Source organism: Podarcis cretensis (genome assembly GCF_951804945.1).
Source record: "Podarcis cretensis genome assembly, chromosome: 14".
In the NCBI taxonomy this organism is placed as follows: domain Eukaryota; kingdom Metazoa; phylum Chordata; class Lepidosauria; order Squamata; family Lacertidae; genus Podarcis; species Podarcis cretensis.
This window is the reverse complement of record NC_137183.1, coordinates 32,577,769-32,596,369: the sequence shown is the minus strand read 5'-3', so window position 1 is coordinate 32,596,369 and position 18,601 is coordinate 32,577,769. Positions and strand designations below refer to the sequence as shown.

The window sequence follows — 18,601 nt, the reverse complement described above, 5'->3', positions numbered from 1 at the left end:
TGCCACCACTGCACGATTTCTCTTCTCATTCTGAAGCAAAGTTCTTAACCCCAGGTACTATTTTTGGGTTAGTGGACTCTGTAACCTGAAGTGTCTGTAACCTGAAGCGTATGTAACCCGAGGTACCACTGTATTTCTTCCTATATACAAAGAAAGCATAAGGCTATCATCACACAGCTCCCACTGGAGGATTTGTAGCACGTCATCATAACCCTGGATTTGAATGAAGTCAGTGCCTGATCTCAGTCCTGGATTTGTATGGTTAGGATGGGGTAGACAAGTTGCACAATACCAGTGGTCATAGCATGGGAGTGAGAAGGAACTGGCACAGAGAGGGGAAAGAGGTGGTTTAAAATAACAGCAGAGGTTTGCGGAAAGCAGGATAGCTGAGTCGGTTACAGCGTGGTGCTGATAACACCAAGGTTGCAAGTTTGATCCCTGTAAGAGAGTACTGTAGATGATCCTCAGGGTACCTTCTAACTCTGAGTTTATGATTCAGGGATGTAGAAAAACCCAAAGGAGAAAAGTGGCAATTTAAAACAAGCAGAGGTTTGAGTACAACAAGAAGGGAGTTGGGAAAGGCTTGGTTGTATTAGCTTGTGTTGTAGCCTTCTGTTAGCCACCCTTGCAGTTACTTCCAGGTTAATAAGTTTTTGTCAATAGTATCTCTATGAATGGCACTATTTAGCAGGAAGAAATCCCAAGGAAAATTCTCATTATTATATATTTTACATGGCTGTTCATTTGTTTATATTTTAAAGTTTTATATGCAGATGTTTTATGATGGCCTATATTTGTAATGCCTAATAAAGTTTTGGTGAAGAAGTTATTTCTCCTTATTACAACTCATTAAAAAGGGATGCATCTCCACCCCTGCTTTACTCAAACCTCTGCCATTATTTAAAACCACAATTGTCATCTCAAGTGTCTCTCCACTCCCATTTAACTCAGACTTTTGCCATTGTCTGACTATAGCAAGAAGAGAGAAACATTGAAGCAGGGAATGGCTATTTTAAACATCTCCCTCTTCCATTCCTCAGGTGCATCATGTTACAGAGATAAAGGATGTGGAGCCCTCAGATGTTCCACAGTACCTTCCCACATTCAAGAGTGGTTCCATGAGGTGGAAAGGAGGAGCTCCAGGGAGGCTGGCAAGCAGAGTGATCAGAGGCTCGGCACTTAGTAAAATAATAACCAGGGGGGTTCTGAGCATGTGTCAAGTGTCTTTCTGACCAATTCCCACTCATCAAGAATGAGTGAAAGATGGGCTTTCTAATCAGGCACAATTTGCAACAACAAAAATGTGACCTCTCATTTAGGGGCTTAGCTACACAAGCTCCTTGACAGCTGCTTCAATGTGGGACCAAATGGTTGATTCAGATCCTACTGAAAAAACAGCTGAAAGCAACAGAGCTGCCTTCATAAACTCATAAAGTGGGAAGAGATTAATCGTATCAAATTGCTGTCCCCATCCATTGTGGCTTAACCTTCCCATTACTTTCTTTAACAACATAGCAGCTGTAATCCTAAAAGCCCTTTTCAAACACAGACTCCTGCTGGTTCTTACAAGCCAAAAGGCAACTTTAATAGTCTTTTTCTCTCCCAAGACATTCAGAAAGCAATTCTTTGTTTAAAGACACACCAAGGAGAGCTAAGGACAAGGGAGAATGAACGAGCCAGGAAAGATTTCATGGTAGCAAAGGGTGAAATGCCAGCAGAAGACTTTAAAAGTGAAAACCAGCATTCTGAATTGGGCCTGGAAACAAATTGCCAGCCAGCGCAGTTGGATTAGAAACTTTCTTGTCGCCACTTAATCTAGTTGCCACACTTCACACATGCTGCTGGTTCTGAAACGTCTTCAAAAGCAGCCCCACATACAAAACATTGCAGCAGCCTAACCTGAAGGTTTGGACTTTGTACAGGCCTTTGCCTCCTTCCCAGGACAAGCAAAACCGAAACCACCAACTCAAGCAGAAAATAAAGAGTATTTGCCAACTGATGTTGCATAATTTAGAGACCACTTGACCACACCAGCTCCTGTGATATTGTTAGCCACAGCTTGAGAGGATTCTGTAAACTTCTGAAGGCAAAATGAGCAGGAGGCAAAATGCTTTTGTTTTGTCCAGTCTGTTCCCGAAGAGTCATAGTGGTGTATGGAAGAGATGGATGAAGAGAGCAGGTTAGCACCATACCACAATCGCTCCAGTAACAAAGATGAAGCAATGAATGAGAATTTTACCTTTGAACAGTAGGTTAGTTTCTATACTCGTTAGCCATCCTCCACCCAGACAAGCAATAGGCATCACTGGAGCTCAAGGACACATTGCTTCACACTCAGGGAGGGCGTAAGGGAAGGCTTGTGAGGGGGTGTTCTAAGAGAGTTCCAAGGACCAGAGGCCTTGGGGGGCACATTTGGCTCCTCTGGTGAGCCCACCGGGGGTAAAGGAACCCCTGACCGTTAGCGTCCAGTCACGGACGACTCTGGGGTTGCGGCGCTCATCTCGCTTTATTGGCCGACGGCGTACAGCTTCCGGGTCATGTGGCCAGCATGACTGAGCCGCTTGTGGCGAACCAGAGCAGCACATGGAAACACTGTTTACCTTCCCGCCGGAGCGGTACCTATTTATATACTTGCACTGCATGCTTTTGAACTGCTAGGTTGGCAGGAGCAGGGATCGAGCAACGGGAGCTCACCCCATCGAGGGGATTCGAACCGCCGACCTTCTGACTGGCAAACCCTAGGCTCTGTGGTTTAACCCACAACACCACCCGCGTGCTACCGGGGGTAGCACTAATCAAAGCATGAAATGCTGTTTTTCCAGAAATCCAGACAAGAAAGGCACATCCTTATTTTAATAATAATTCATTTCAGTTAGACAGAACACAGGTGGTTCTACTATATACATTTCTGGATCAAAGGTACAACAGTTTGACATGTCCTTAAAGTTCTACACAGTGTAAATATGTTTGCTCCATGTCCAAAAAACTCCAGCAGAAGCATAAAAAATACAGGAAATTTTACTGATTCCCCAGCCCCACCCCCCGTTTTAAATATATAACTAGAAAGTCTTGAAAAATAATAAAGGGGGAGAGAGAACAGCAAAACAACTTTCCTAACCAGGCCACACTTGAGTTTTGATTTCAAAAAGAAAAGACCAGAAGGAAACCAAGTGAATTCCATAGAACCAGAACAATTCTCTGGGAGGGCACGTTTCCTCTTGTGTGCATTTCATTGGCTTGCAAAACACAACTGCAGAAAAAGGCCTTAAAGTGTGACATGGAGAAGCAGCTTCTTCTTTGACATTTGGTACCACAGGCATCACGCAACACCTTCACCCTCATTTGCTTGAGAAGGACTGACAAAAATAAGGTGGGGGGCAGGTGCTGTGCTCTGGGTTAACCCAGCAAACCCAAATGCAAGAAGAGGACACACCATGGCAAAAAATCTAAGCATGTGCTGTGTGACTACCTGCGCCAAACACAGGGCAGAGACCTCATGCATCAAACTGGGCATATGGTCTTCACGGGTGAGACTTTCTTGAGATTCATCACATACAGAGAGAGAGGAGTTCATGTAGGCTGGGCATAGATAGCACAGGTCTATAACAGCTCTTGGGGGAGGAAGTTTCATGTTGCTTTCTCCTCTCAGCAATAAACCTCTGTATTCTCTAAACCAGTGATAGCCAAACTTGGCCCTCCAGCTGTTTTGGGACTACAATCCCATCATCCCTAGCTAACAGGACCAGTGGTCAGGGATGATGGGAATTGTCGCCCCAAAACAGCTAGAGGGCCAATTTTGGCCATCACTGCTCTAAACTTTCCAGATCAGGAGTGGGAAAGCATTCTAGCTCCCATCAGCCCCAGCGAGCACAGGCAACCGACAGGGATTATGGGAGTTGGAGGTCATCAGCATCCGAAGGGCCACAGTTTTTGCCTGTTTTTGATCCTGGAGAGCTCCACAACCACAACTCCCAAGCACACGTTTCCTCCAAATCCCTCCAGAACTGCATTGCGCAATGCGGCTTCAAGGTGCCTTGACCGAGGAGCGGAGTGGTGCACATCATCCAGAGCTTTGCTGCTCAGAAGTAGCCAGAGGTGACGAAAGCTGGCTGACCCTAGGGAGTCTCAGGCATAAGGAAGACTGTGAAATGGCTATAAAGGTAGAAACTTCATAATCTGCCCAACCAAATGGTTTTGTCTGTGCGGGAGAGAAAAGGGGGGGGGGTTTAAAAAAATGGAATTTAAGAACAGGAATAAAGGGGGAATGGCGGCTCATTCTGGCCAGTGGTTTTCAAAGTACACCCTTTGGTCCTTGATAAGAAGATGTCAGAGTGGGTAAGATGTCCAAAATTAATACAGCTTTCTTGACACAACTGATGTTCCCTCACAACACACAGCCACGGGGGAATATCCGGTGCTTCAGAAACAATCTAATTAATTATAAGAGTATTTACATATGCCAACTCATGTGAAGCATCAAGGTGCTGTACAATGTATACAGTAAACCATAAAACCCCATACAACCAGTACAAAAAAAATCAAGGAAATTTAAGCAGCTGCATAGGTCTGTAGACATTAAATGGTATACAGGAGAGACCTGGAAGTCAAAACAAGAGAGGGCCTCTGCTAAATACCCGCTGGAAGAGTCTTCCACAGCATGGGACCAGCCACACTCAACACCAGACTTCTACCCGAGCCTAGTAGGGATTCTGCAAGATGGCACAGAACTAACAGCACTCTTTTGGATGATCCCAGGGACAGCCTTTGGGATATCCTAGACCTCAAATTGTTTGAGCCTTTGTATATCAACACAACAGCCTTCTACCTGAACTGGCAGCATATGGGCAGCCAGTGCACAGGGAGTGTGGGGAATGCCATCATTTTGTGAAAATAAATGGTGTCTTGACTCCTGCTCATGCAGAAAATGAACTGTCCAATCTGCCTCCTGGGAGGAACTTTTGGGATGCCTGCTCATTCCTCACTGCCTCTTCCGCATAACCAGCGTCCTTGAACCCACCCTGAGTTATACTACCAATAACTGGGAAATCCTGTGTTACCAACAGTTTGACCGCTCTTGGGGGAGACCTCATTGTGTGGCAATGCACACATCTAGTCCCACAGAAATAAAAGTGGGTCGTGCCCCCCCCCACACCAAAGAATACAGTTCACCATCCCTGGTTTTAGCTTCGAACTAGATGCAAGCCACACTCTTGCTGCTTTTGCTCTTAACTGCCCACCAACTCCCTCTCTGCTAACTGCAACTGCATCTCTTGCAACAGTCTTAAAGAGCTGGCTATTAGAAGCAGGGCTAACATTTGCACCACTGCCTCCAAGGCGTGGGAGGAGCAACCAATTCCTGGATAACCTTTTTCATGTGCCTCCTCCATGAGAGGTCTGGAGGGTGGCAACACGAGAATGGGCCTTTTCTGTGATGGCTCCCCGTTTGTCAAATGCTCTCCCCCAGGGAGACTCGCCTGGTGCCTTCGTTGCATCTCTCTTCTTTGAGGCCTCTGGCTACTGAAACAACCTATGGCCTTTTAAACTGGGGGCGGGGAGTTATTGTTTTTGTTTGATACTACGTTGTGTATTTTTGTTATTTCATATTGTAAACCACCCTGTGATCCTCAGACGAAATTAGACAAACAGAATAGAAATTAGATACGGTAAATAAATAAAAAATAATTAAATAACCTCCACTGCAGAAAAAGAATCACATACTTACTGATTTTTGAAGGAATTTGCTAACCTGCTTTGCCCACGGACACCTGAAAGAAAGGGAAGGGGGAGGTAAGATGCAGGTCCCCCTCCTCTTGAGGGAAACTACCTTCTCATTTTTAGCTTTCCATTTGCATCACCCAAAGATGTTGCGTACCAACAATGCAACACATGGGATTCTCAAAGATGCCCACAAGTGCCACCACAGATAAGTCCAGGTCCTGTGTCAATGCCCAGGGTGCTTACCCCAACAGCAGGACCTCGAGGAGGGCTTCTGATATACGGAGAGATCCCATGTCTGGGTCCCAAGCTACTGAGGGCAGGGGTGGAGAACCTTTGGCCAAAGCCAGCCCCTCCAAGCCTCTTTATTTAGCCTGCAGGACTCAGTCCCAAGCCACACCCCCTCTTCAGCTACATACCTCCTGGAGTATTTCTGCCTGCCTGGAATGTGTTCTTGAACTCTGATGGAGGCTCCTGTTTATTTACTTGTTTTACGAAGTTATTTAAACTGCTTCACAGCCTGAAGCCATTGAAGCAAAGTACAAAATTAGATGAAATGCCCCCCAAAAGCTCTAAAAACCACATCTACAAACTCTAATAACAATAAAAACACATTTTATGCATGTATAATCAATACACCTACCTATATGGAAAATAGAGGTACGTTTGTGTGTAGAAACTAGGCACCCATACAAAGATAACATTTACATTCATTCCTGTGCATAAGCATTGCCCCTGGCCCTGCCTACCCCCGGAAGGGAATGTGGCATTCAGGTTGAAAAACGCTCTCCACTCCTGATTCAGGGCTTTTGTAATTGGCACTCTGATTTTTCCTCTTGGAAAACTGGGTTGCTGGGATGGGAGGAATGTAGCTGTGACCCTCATACACTGTGACACTCACATTGGCAGGTTTTCCACAATAATATTGATGATGGAGATGCCGACTGATGGTAGGTTTCTATCCCTGGATGTCAGGAAGAGGCACAGCAGCTCCCCCACATATTGAGCACCCCAGTGTTGCCACCTGAGGGGAAAGGAAAGGAATCAGAGAAAATGAAGGTCCCTGGCAGCATCTGCCAAACTGGCAGCTTAGCCAAAGCCATTTTTCAACTTGTACCAGAGGTCCACAGGTGATGCATGCTGGTTTTGCAATAGGTCCTGAGCATGCCAGCTCACACGTCATTGCAGAGCGAGTGGCATAGAGCAGCCTTCGCCAACTCATGCCCTCCAGGTGTTTGGGACTACAGCTCCCAGCCAGCACAGCCATGTTTTGGACTACCATTTCCATCAGCCTCAGCCAGTGCAACCATTTTGGCTGGGGTTGATGGGAGTTCTACACTTGGAGGGCACCAGGTTGGCGAAGGCTGACAGAGAGAGAAAAGACCCAACTCTTTTGATAAACAAACACTCCTCTATGTGGTCAGTAAGCGCAGCTCACATAAGTCAGCAATGGCTGATGAGAAGGGATGAATCCACCATTTCCTTTCATGCCCTGAAGCTTTGAGCACTTTTTTCTGCTGGCCCAGCAAAAACAACACCGAAGATGACGGTCACAATAGTGAGCAATCAAGTGCAGACCAAAAATCTGGCCTTGGGTAATAGAAGTGGATGAAGGTTCTCAGGAAATCTACCTTTCCATACTCACAGACTTTTAGAGGCAAGGAGAGAAAGAGGGAAATGCACTAAAATGTTTGGCATGAATGAATGATCCACAGGAAGACACATGAACATCTCACAGGCCAATCAGGATGGATGCTCAATATTATATAAGCTTGCTGCAAAAAATGGCCTGAAAGGATGCTCTGTAAGGACTGGACAGTCTGATTTCCATGTAAGCTTTGAGAAAGCAGATCAGCTTGGATCCTCTATAAACAGGTGTCCAGAGGCCATCAAAAAGCAGCACAGGTTCTGCCTAGGCACACAATGAGGCCTTGCTGAGGTCTGCCTTAAGTCTCAAAAGCTGCTGGCCTAGAACTAAGAAAGCAGGCAGGCAGGAGAGGGGAGGGGACGCAGTGATTTCTCATCTACGTTTGCTCTTGATGTGGCTCAGCCTTTCAGGACGGATCCCAAGAACAAAACAGAGGGGGCTTAATAAATGCCAACTTACAAACCCAACATTTCTGTTTTGTGGCAACAGAGGTCTGTAAGAAGCAAGGCAACGATGTTACGGACAGCCTTCTCGTGATAAGCCAGAGACTCCAGCAGAAGCTTCAGAGCCCAGAGGTTATTCTGCAGAAAGGGAGAAGAGAGAAATGCAGGGGCAACACAGCAGCTTGACAGCACATAACTGAGGCTGAACACCCCAGGTTTCATTTTAAAAGCTTTCTTGAGCTGTAAAAATTAAGAATTATATATATATATGTATATGTGTGTGTACATATACACACATATATATACATACACACATACAAACCCACAGAAACACTGCTATAGTAAGAAATATGCATAATAACTTAAGATGGAAGATAAAGAGCACACAAAAAAGCTCACCCCGAAAGCCAGCACAATTTCTAGGAAGGAGCACAGGGAGTTGTGTTCCATCAGGATCATATGTCGAACTGCCTGGACCACAAAAATGAGCCCAGCTTCCAAGGGTGACTGGAAGGAAACAAATAGAAGGGTAGAAAAGAAACAGTCAGAAACAAGGATGAACTGTTGAGTGGATGAATTTGCTAGATGAGACGATCAAAATCCTTTTGACTAAAAAGATGCCTGCTGATTAAACCGGGCAGCATATTTTTAAAAAATTGAATTTGTTTTTCAATTTAAAAAACTGCAGATTGCAGCAGCCATTTTAGAAGAGGCATATTTCCTTCTCTACCACCTGGAAGAGCATACTTCATTATAAGACAAGGCCTTCCCCGGCAAGATCTAAACAAGTGGTTCCCCAAACCAGAAGCTGCTCTGCAATAACTCAGAACAGGGCTTTCGGCATGGCTGCCCCTGTTCTGTAGAACAGCATCTCCATCATGCTATGAGAGGTACAATTGAAGACATTTCTGTTCTGACAAGCTTTCCCAACAGCATGAACAAGTATCTGCCAGCGGTGTCTACACTTTGTATGGCTTTTTAAAATTTATCGGCTATTATTTTCTATGTCATGTTTAACTGCTGTTATTGCATTTTGTACATTGCCTTGGGCCAGGTGTGGATTTGCAATAGACTGACCAGGGTTTTTGACTACAAAATGACCTTTCTCCACCTAAAGGAGGCTGCTGAAGTAAAAAGAACTAAGCAGGGAACATCTGTGTGAAGGACGGAGAGTTTAGAATTCCCAGACTCAGGGATGCCCTGGTCTTTAATTCAAATTATATCCCTTTCACAGCTTGTTCTGGCTGGCAGATCAGGGTATTAGCACAAAACAAAGTAGATTTGACAGGCATGAAGGTTGGGCTCACACCCTTTGGTGTAAAGAAGTCCAGAATCTGGGCTTCCCAAAAGGAAGTGTATACTTCAAGTGTATACTTACATCTTGGCCAAAGTGTTTTGAGAAGGTAACATTAGAGTGGGGGGGTTGGGTGAGTTGTTCAACAACGTAGCATGACTCTTCAGAGACCACCTGCAAGTGAAGTCACCGCAATAATCAAAAGAAGAGCCTCGATACCCAGAGCAGCTCTCGGTCTTTCCCTCCTGCGTGCCAGAGGACAACAGCAGCAACAAGCAGCCATGTGCACTTTCAACATGCAATAATGTCCGACAATTTGTCTGCCCTGGATGGGGCTGTACTCCTACCAAACAAGTAGGCATGCAGTCTGCGGGTGCTTCTACATCCAGATTTCTTCCTGCAGACCCAGGTAGCCTCGGTGGCTAGAATTGCCTTTCACCATCTGCAACTGGTGTGACACCTACAGCCATTCCTGGACTGGCAGAGCTTGACCACATTAGTTCAGGCACTTGTGACTTCCAAGAGTGGATTACGGCAATGCACTCCAGGTAGGGCTTCTCTTGCACTTGAGCCAGAAACCGCAGTTAATGCAAAATTGCTGACAGGCGTGAGACCCCCATTCGCATGTAACACCCCTGCTCAGAGATTGGCACTGGTTTCTGCTTCATTACTGAGCCAAGTTCCAAGTCTTTCTACACTGGGCCCGCAGCTTATGCGAGGGTTGAGTTCTGGGGGTCCACATGCAAAGGCAAAAATGTGTGGAGCCAGGAAAGCCCTGGAACCAGCCCCACCCCAATGCAACTGCCCCTACCTGTCCAGAGCAGGCCTTGCTCTGCACCTTGCTTACTAGTTACTGGGAAGGTCACACGAGGGCCCCGGGAGCGTCCCAGAGGGCTCATGCATCCTTCCCAGAGGCCAGTAAGCAAGGCAGAGAGCATAAAAAGTTCTTTACGTGACAGGTTTACCCCAGCTTCCATTCATTCATTTTTCAGCCGTGCGCCTGAAGTCCTAATCATGTAAGCAAATTGTGCATAAGTTTCAGGCCCACTGTTTTAGTATATAGGGTCCTTAGCAGCTTGGGATAAGTTTATTTGAGGGATCGTCTTGGCATATACACATATACCCAGTCTGACACTGTTTAAGTGTGTCAGACTGGGTAGATAGATATGCACCTACACCTTGGAACTCCCTTTCACCATGAAGCCCCTTTCACTGTACTCTTCTAAGCACCTGATAAAAACATTTTTGCTCAGGCACGTGTATCAAGACATGAAGAAGCTGACGTGTGTTTTAAATCTGTTTTTGGCTTAACTGTTGATTTTAATTGTATTTTGATTTTACAAAAATATACCCATTTTTAAATTCACCTTTTATTGACCATTTTAATGCTGATTTTTATTTGGTAAACAGCTTGAAAGTTCTACTTGCAATCAAGCGGCATATGCATTACATTAAATACATAATACATTTTTTTAAGAAGCCTTTGTATAGCAAGTTCAAAGCACTCCCCAGACGTTATCTGTTTTCCTTACAGGTATTATGCAAGTATCTGGCTACTAATTCAATTCTGCATCCAATTCAAAGTGCTGGTTTTGACCTACAAAGCCTCACGTGGCTCAGAGCCACAATACCTCAAGGACCACCAACACAAGAACAGGCCTTTTCAGCAGCAGCTTCCCAGTTGTGAAATGCTCTCCCCAAGGAAACTCACCAGGCACCATCATTACAGGCAAAAGCATTTTTTTTTTCTTCTCTAGGCCTTAGGCTTTTATCTATGGCTTCCTTTAGTGGATGGGGATGTTTTATTCCTGCCATTTAAAAACAGGATTGTCTTTTAGATTTTTCTTTCATGCCAGTTTTAATGCATGTGTGTGTGTTTGCTTGCTTATATATTGCAAGTCGCTTTTTGGTACCTTGGTAAAAAAAGTGACTAATAAATTTAAAATAATAATAATTGGAATGTTGTACTTGTACTGAGGACTAGAAAGGGTACCTGGTGAGTTTATGGCAGCCCAGGAATCATCACCTCTGACATGATAGCGAGATACATGCCCCCCCCCCCATCGAGGAATAATATCCCCGAGTCAATGGTGTTACCTGCTGGAATTCCTGGGATGGTTCTTTTAAAGTGATGGCTGTCAGGCTGCCATCTGCTCCCACAACAGGGTGGCTGGCAAAAATTTTGATCATAGAACTCCAGCATTTGGGCTGAAAAACACAAAAACCAGGGCTCATTTGGTACCAGAAATCAAAATAGGATTTCCCAGAAGTTGTTCAAAAGTAATCACTCTTTTAAGACAGAAGAGCACAGGGTTGAGCAATGGCATTTATTTCACAGCTAGTTTATTTATTTGTAAGGAATATACCTTTTAGCATGGCAGGACCTACACTTGGGAACTCCCTGCCAATTGACCATGCAGGCACCTCTGCTGTACTCTTTCCAGAGCCTTCTTACCCTCCTTTTAAATCCCTCCCCTTCCTCCAAGGAATTGAAGTAGGCAACTGGGCATCCCCTCCTCCCCTCTTGGTTGCTGGATGGCGAATTAAGTGGGCTAATTCACAGGTTTGCCAATTCTCCATTCTCTCAGCCTAACCTCAACTACACAGGGTTGTTGAGAGGCTGGGTCCAGGTCCCCTTAGGAGCAAGGAACTGCAGCTAACCTTGATGACCTCTCCACTTCCAGACTTCTTTCTTCACTTTTTTGGGGGGGGAACCCACAGTCTGCCCTGCGAAGTAAATCATATCCAAAAGACCACATCCATTCACTGTAGAAGCAGAAGATAGGCTTCAGAGTGGAAGTGGACATCTGAAGGCAGCCCTGTTTAGGGAAGCTTTTAATGTTTGACAGACTATTATATTTTAATATTTTGTTGGAAGCCACCCAGAGTGGCTGGGGAAACCCAGCCAGATGGCTGGGGTATAAATAATAAATTATTATTATTTTAAGTGGAAAGCACTTCTGTTTTCAATTGAGTCTGCCATCTTCTGGATGAAGAGGGAAGCACACATGTACATGAAGTTCTGGACCACTGGATGACAACCAGCAGGGTGGAAGAAGCCAGGGCTGGGCAACAGCTGGCTTTCAACATCGTGATATACCAATATATCACAGTGTCTGAGATAAGGATGGAGCTATGTAGAGGCATTGGCTGGCTTCACGTCGTAATTTTCGCATAGCACACGCACAATGATTGCAATATATTGCCAGGTCAAAAATTATGAAACCAATATCACGATACGGATTTCAAACCAGCTTGGGGCAATCTATCAATATAGCACCAGGCTCTAGAAGAGACCCATAGGCCACCTCCGCCAACAGGCTCAACATTGGGCCAAGGCGTTTGGGGAGGGGAAAGGTTAACTGCCACAAAACTAATAAAACTGGTACTCACACTTGTATACAATGATACATTGCAGTAGAACAGCTTGAACATCTGTTTGAGCAGAACAGGTAGTTTCACGGGAGTGCCTAGAAAGAGGGAACAGCTAAAAATCACACCCTGTAAAGCAACAGTTGCCAACTTGGTGCCAACATGCTTGTCACTACCTCCCCTACATTGCAGGGGTTACACTAGATGATCACAGTATCAGAGTTATAGAAAGAATTGGGGTTGGCTTTTGAAGCCCAACTCCCCAACAAGGGACTCAGTGTCCATTATTAGTCAGAGCTTAATGGATGGATCCAGTGAAAGAAAGGCAGATCTTTATTTTCCTTTATTTGCAACAGAAGTTCCCCACCCAGCCTTTGGTAGGAGGTAAGGAGTGGTCTAAACCACACAGCCTGGGGCTTGCCAATCAGAAGGTCGGCAGTTCGAATCCCCGAGATGGGGTGAGCTCCCGTTGCTCGGTCCCTGCTCCTGCCCACCTAGCAGTTCGAAAGCACGTCAAAGTGCAAGTAGATAAATAGGTACCGCTCCAGTGGAAAGGTAAATGGCGTTTCTGTGCGCTGCTCTGGTTCACCAGAAGCGGCTTAGTCATGCTGGCCACATGACCCGGAAGCTGTACGCCAATAAAGCGAGATGAACGCCGCAACCCCAGAGTCGGCCATGACTGGACCTAATGGTCAGGGGTCCCTTTACCTTTAAGGACCCAGAACAAAGGTGAGTAACAGTTTTTAAAGACTTTAGAGATTACTTTAGAGGTAAATACCCACTCACATCTCCATAAAAGCATGAGAGGCTGTTTGCCCTGGCTCAACCTGTCCTACACTGAAAAACCACCACCACCCTAAAACAAGCCCACATTTCACTAGATGGACTCTCATCCTCCCATCTCTTCTGGGCAGAGGAAGGACGCAAAAACAGCAGTAGATGATATAGGTGCTCCCCCCCCCCCGCCCCCGGTAATGCAGGTGAGAGGCTGGTGGGGCACTATTTGGTAGTCCTGTCTACTTTTCTGCTCTTTTTAGATGCATCAGACATTTTGTGTTATCTCCCTCACCCCCAAGAAACAAAAGTAGAAGAAGAAGAGTACCCCACCCATCTAACTGGTTTGCCTCAGCCATTCTGGGTGGCTTCCAGCATATATAAAAGCATAATAAAAGGTGATCACCGGCTCAAAAACATTGGCCACCCTTCACGAACAACACTCAGCGAGATGCTCCATGGACAGCCAGCACAAGCAATAACGAGATCGAAGGATACTTGCCCGCTGGACCCCACAGCACAGAGCCCTCCATGTCATTTCCAAAGGGAGCCTGTCCTGATCGGAACATCTTCAGGTAGACCTCAAATTGGAGCAGGGAAAGGCGGCAGGCTGCACAGCAGCTTCTGGGGTAGACGATAAACAGTGCCTGTGCAGCGCCAGCAAAATCTCCACTTTTGCACAGGTAGAAGGGGACCTTGTCCTGCCACTTCTGTAACCTAGAAGTTGGGCAAATGAGAGGCAGCAAATACTACAGGCAAACTGATTGCAGCAAAATGCAGACACAGAGAGGGATCCAGTGGCATATGAACAATATTTATTGTCATATTAAGGTGAAAGTCACAGCCAAACAACAGAGCATCTGCCTGGTGTGCTGAAAATCCCAGGTTCGATCCCTGATGCCATCTCCAGGTAGGGCTGGGAGAGACTCCTGCCTGAAACCTCGGGGAGCCACTGCCAGTCAGTGTAGACAACACTTAGTTAGATGGAGCAACAGTCTAAGAAGCTTCCTACATTCCTTTAAGACTACAGTCCACCTAAAGAGGCATCCTAAACCGCTAGGTGGAAATATGTAACTGTAAAGAAAAAGGAAATGTAAGCAGCCAAGAGCCTTTCAAATTAGCGAAGGGTCCATTTTGCACACCCTTTTCTATTTCAGTAGAGGGTGTCAGTGGGCAATGTCCCAGCCCTACATTCACCAGGCCTGGAAACTCTTGGGACTCACTAAAACCTGATCTCCTCACTTCCTAATTCAGTAAAGACAGGGCCACTATTGTTTATTGAGAGTCCCTAGCTATGATTCCCCTGGGTTTTAAAGATTTTAGGTGTGCAAGCTTTAAACAAAATCCCGCCAGTAAACAGATTAAAATAAGCCCTCCACGGAGAGTTGTGAGCAATTTCACGTCGCTTACCACTTGGAATCACTGCATTTCACCACCTTCAAATAACGGATCAGCTCCTTGTATCTAGGGAAGAATGAAAGGCGTTAGGACAGGAATGGAGGGCGATGACCCGTGGACCCAGTGATGAAGGCTCCCCAATTGGTTGCAAGAGACTACTCCAAAGGGCATGGAGTAATGCCATAGGAAGATTTGATACAGGCTGCATTTGCATGTCAGGAAAGCCAAACCATGGCTTCGTGCAAAAGCACTGGCTGCCAAGGAGGAGATTTATTCCCTCCTCATCACCCTCACAGCTTTCAGGCTCAGTGTGGTATGGTGTAGCGAAGCCGAGGCTTGGCTGAGCGTGTCATCTGAACCTGAAATCCTTAAGCTCCCTCCTCCTTAAACATGATCAATAGTCAAGATTTGTTCTTGGCTACATGTTGTGGTTACTGGGACGCGGGTGGCGCTGTGGGTAAAACCTCAGCGCCTAGGGCTTGCCGATCGCATGGTCGGCGGTTCAAATCCCCGCGGCGGGGTGAGCTCCAGTCTTTCGGCCCCAGCTCCTGCCCACCTAGCAGTTCGAAAGCACCCCTAAGTGCAAGTAGATAAATATGTACCGCTTTCTAGCAGGAAGGTAAATGGCGTTTCCGTGTGCTGCGCTGGTGCCAGCTCGCCAGAGCAGCTTCATCACGCTGGCCACTTGACCCGGAAGTGTCTCCAGACAGCGCTGGCCCCCGGCCTCTTAAGTGAGATGGGCGCACAACCCTAGAGTCGGACACGACTGGCCCGTACGGGCAGGGGTACCTTTACCTTTTACATGTTGTGGTTAAGAAGGAAACTGTGGAACCTGTTCCCGCATGAGGCAGTGACAGCCGCCAACATAAAAGGCTTCCAAAAAAAGGACTAGACGAATTTGTGGAGGCTAATGGCTGCCGGTCATCATGACTCTCCTCCACAGCCAATGGCAGTAATGGTTCATAGAATTGTAGAATTGTGGAGCTGGAAGGGACCATGAGGGTCATCTAGGCCAACCCCCTCCTCTTTTGCCCAACATGGGGCTCAAGCCCACAACCCTCAGATTAAGAGTCTCATGCTCTACCAACTGATGGCAAACACCTTTGAGACAAGACCGTGCAGAAACTAGAAACAAGCAGATGGCACGTACAGGTAATCGGGGAGGGTGATATCCATCAAGGGAAAGGGCCGTGGCTCAGTGATAGAGCAACTGCTTTGCATGCAGAGGATCCCAAACTCAATTCCCAACAGCATATTCAGGTTGGAATGGGACTATTCCCTTTACCGCACTGCAATCCTCAGATGAAGGGCGGTATACAAATTGAATAAATACAGTGGTACCTCGGGTTACATATGCTTCAGGTTACAGACTCCGCTAACCTAGAAATATTACCTCAGGTTAAGAACTTTGCTTCAGGATGAGAACAGAAATCCTGCTCCGGCGGCACAGCGGCAGCAGGAGGCCCCATTAGCTAAAGTGGTGCTTCAGGTTAAGAACAGTTTCAGGTTAAGAACGGACCTCTGGAACGAATTAAGTACTTAACCAGAGGTACTACTGTAATAATAAAACTCTGGAGAGCCACTGACAGCTAGTGCAGGCAATATTCAGCTATATGGATCAAGGGTCTACCTTGGTGCAAGCCAATTTGCTAGGTTCTTTTATCTGCCTGTGAGCTTTTCTCAGACGGATCTGAACAACTGTAGTTGGAGATCAAACGCTGGGCTAGTCTTGCTTTTTGGAGTCATTTCTTATGCTCCCGCTGTTCCATAGGTACTTACTGCCTGCAGGATTCCATCCTTTCAATTCGTGCCTCTATTACGGCAACTGTTTCACAAAGGCTTTCTTTCTTTCCTTTCAGTGTCCGTTGGCCAGTAACATTTTGTCCTTTCAAGACGGAGATCAGCAAACAGTGATCCCAGGGAGCGAAATTCAGGCTGAAATGAAAACGAGGCCGTGTTTATGTGGGCTTAGGATCAAATCATAGAGAGCAGTGTGCCAGGAATCTTGTCACCCTTGCTTCAAGTCACAGGCTAACTGCCGTGAGTGTGCAATGGCAGCTAATACTGCGGCAATGAGGGTGTGGGGTTTTTTGGGGGGGGGGGGGCTTTGTTCATAGACTTGCACTGGCTTCTAATGTGATATTGAGCCAAGTTCAAGGTGTTATGTTTAATATAAAAAGTCCTTAACAACTTAGGAGCTACAGTGGTGCCTCGCAAGACGAAATTAATTTGTTCCGCAAGTTTTTTCTTCTTGCGAGTTTTTCGTCTTGCGAAGCACGGTTTCCCATAGGAATGCATTGAAAATCAATCAATGCGTTCCTATGGAAACCGCCTTCAGACCAGGTCTGGGGACAGTCTGTCCCCCGACCTCTTCTGAAGGCTGGGGGGGGGGGACGACAAGGGCTTTTCTTCCCACCGCCAGCCTTCAGAAGGCTGTTCTGAAGGCTGGCAGTGGGAAGAAAAGCCCTTCTCCCCACCTCCCGCCCCGCAAGCTCCGGGGACAGGAGGGCTTCGCTGCCGACCCCCAGCATTTTAAAAGCCCCCGGGACAGCGGAGGTCTTCTGAAGGCAGGCGGTGGGCGAAAGTCTTTGCTCCCCCCGGCCTCCCTTCAAAAGCCGTCCGGGATAGCGGAAAAATGCGCTGCGCTTCTCCGCTATCCCGGTAAGGCAGGCGAGGGGGAGCAAAGACTTTTGCCCCCCGCCGGCCTTCAGAAGAGGTCCAGGATCTCTTCTGAAGGCCGGAGGGGGGCGAAAGGCTTTGCTCCCCACCGCCAGCATTTAAAAGAGGTCCCCGGAGATTTCCCTATGGGCTTTCTTCTTCTGAAGCAAGCCCATGGGGAAATTCGTCTTGCGGAACGACTCAAAAACGGAAAACTCTTTCGTCTTGCGAGTTTTTCGTTTTGCGAGGCGTTCGTCTTGCGAGGTACCACTGTATTTACCTGCAAGATTGCCTTACCCATATATGCCCACTCAACTGCTTCGATCTGCAGAACTGGCACTATTTACTGGTGCCACAAAATACTTGTTCCTACACTTTGGAAGCCCCTTCCTGTTGACATCAGGCAAGTGCCATCTCTGTGCTCTTTTAGCACCTGCTAAAAACATTTTTATTCAGGCAAGCCTACCCAAGTATGATGAATGCTGACATGTGTTTTAAACTGTTTTTAGCTTATCACTGATTTTTTTAAAAATAAAAAATATTTTAAACAGCTGTTTTAAACTGTTTTTATTGATAGTGTTACTATTTATTTATTTTTGTACAGCGCTTTGAGGTTTGTCTGGCTTTTTCCAATCATGCGGTATATACTTTTTGTGAAATAAATAAATATGCATGGTGGGAAACCAAAAATCTCGAGAACATATTCCTTTCAGATCCAAACACACAGTTCAAGCAAGGAAGCATACCTATTTGAGAAGATATGGCAGTGAACCGGGAAAGGAATGGAGTGGTAAAACCCGGTGAGCTTGTTATACAAAGGCTTCGGAAAGTCATTCAGCACCAGCAGTCTCTGAAGTCGTTTTGTGATCCTGAAAGATAATGACTAATTAGAACAAAAGAAGCACCTTTGAAGCAGCTGTCCCTAGTCTACTGCCCTTCAGAAGTTTTGGACAACTCCCACTTGCCCCTATCCAGCCCAGCAGCTCTCCAGAATTTCAGATGGGGCTCTTTCCTATCCCGATCTGGAGACTGAACCTGGAATATTCTGTATGCAAGGCAGATGCTCTACCAAAACTGAGATAAAGGGACAGCCTGCAAACTCTCTTAGTATCAGCTAGCGTAGCAGGATAACCCAACATCAGCTATTGTGAGGCCACTGACTTTGGAAAGATTTCTAGGCACGACAGCTTTCCAAAATTCCTTTTCCGTACAGCAGGAAAACTCAGTGATAAAAGGGACTGGTTGCACACCAGACATCCATTCACACACACACACACACAACACGTGCGAAACCAGCTC

General features: G+C 46.3%; 1 protein-coding gene across 3 annotated transcripts in view; it reads right to left on the bottom strand.

Moving 5' to 3' along the window:
• Positions 1-2,825: 2,825 nt before the first annotated feature.
• LOC307202511 (uncharacterized protein) overlaps positions 2,826-18,601 on the bottom strand; it is a 29,263-nt gene continuing 13,487 nt past the window's right edge. For all 3 annotated transcript variants that reach the window (XM_079952501.1, XM_079952502.1, XM_079952500.1), the window contains exons 9-20: positions 18,049-18,171; positions 16,424-16,579; positions 14,657-14,710; positions 13,749-13,963; positions 12,494-12,570; positions 11,198-11,308; positions 9,185-9,274; positions 8,206-8,313; positions 7,823-7,944; positions 6,617-6,739; positions 5,723-5,765; positions 2,826-4,198 (exon numbers count right to left, since the gene is read on the bottom strand). In XM_079952501.1, coding sequence (XP_079808627.1) covers positions 4,061-4,198; positions 5,723-5,765; positions 6,617-6,739; positions 7,823-7,944; positions 8,206-8,313; positions 9,185-9,274; positions 11,198-11,308; positions 12,494-12,570; positions 13,749-13,963; positions 14,657-14,710; positions 16,424-16,579; positions 18,049-18,171 — 1,360 coding nt within the window. In that variant the 3' untranslated portion in view covers positions 2,826-4,060. The remainder of the gene's footprint in view (positions 4,199-5,722; positions 5,766-6,616; positions 6,740-7,822; positions 7,945-8,205; positions 8,314-9,184; positions 9,275-11,197; positions 11,309-12,493; positions 12,571-13,748; positions 13,964-14,656; positions 14,711-16,423; positions 16,580-18,048; positions 18,172-18,601) is intronic.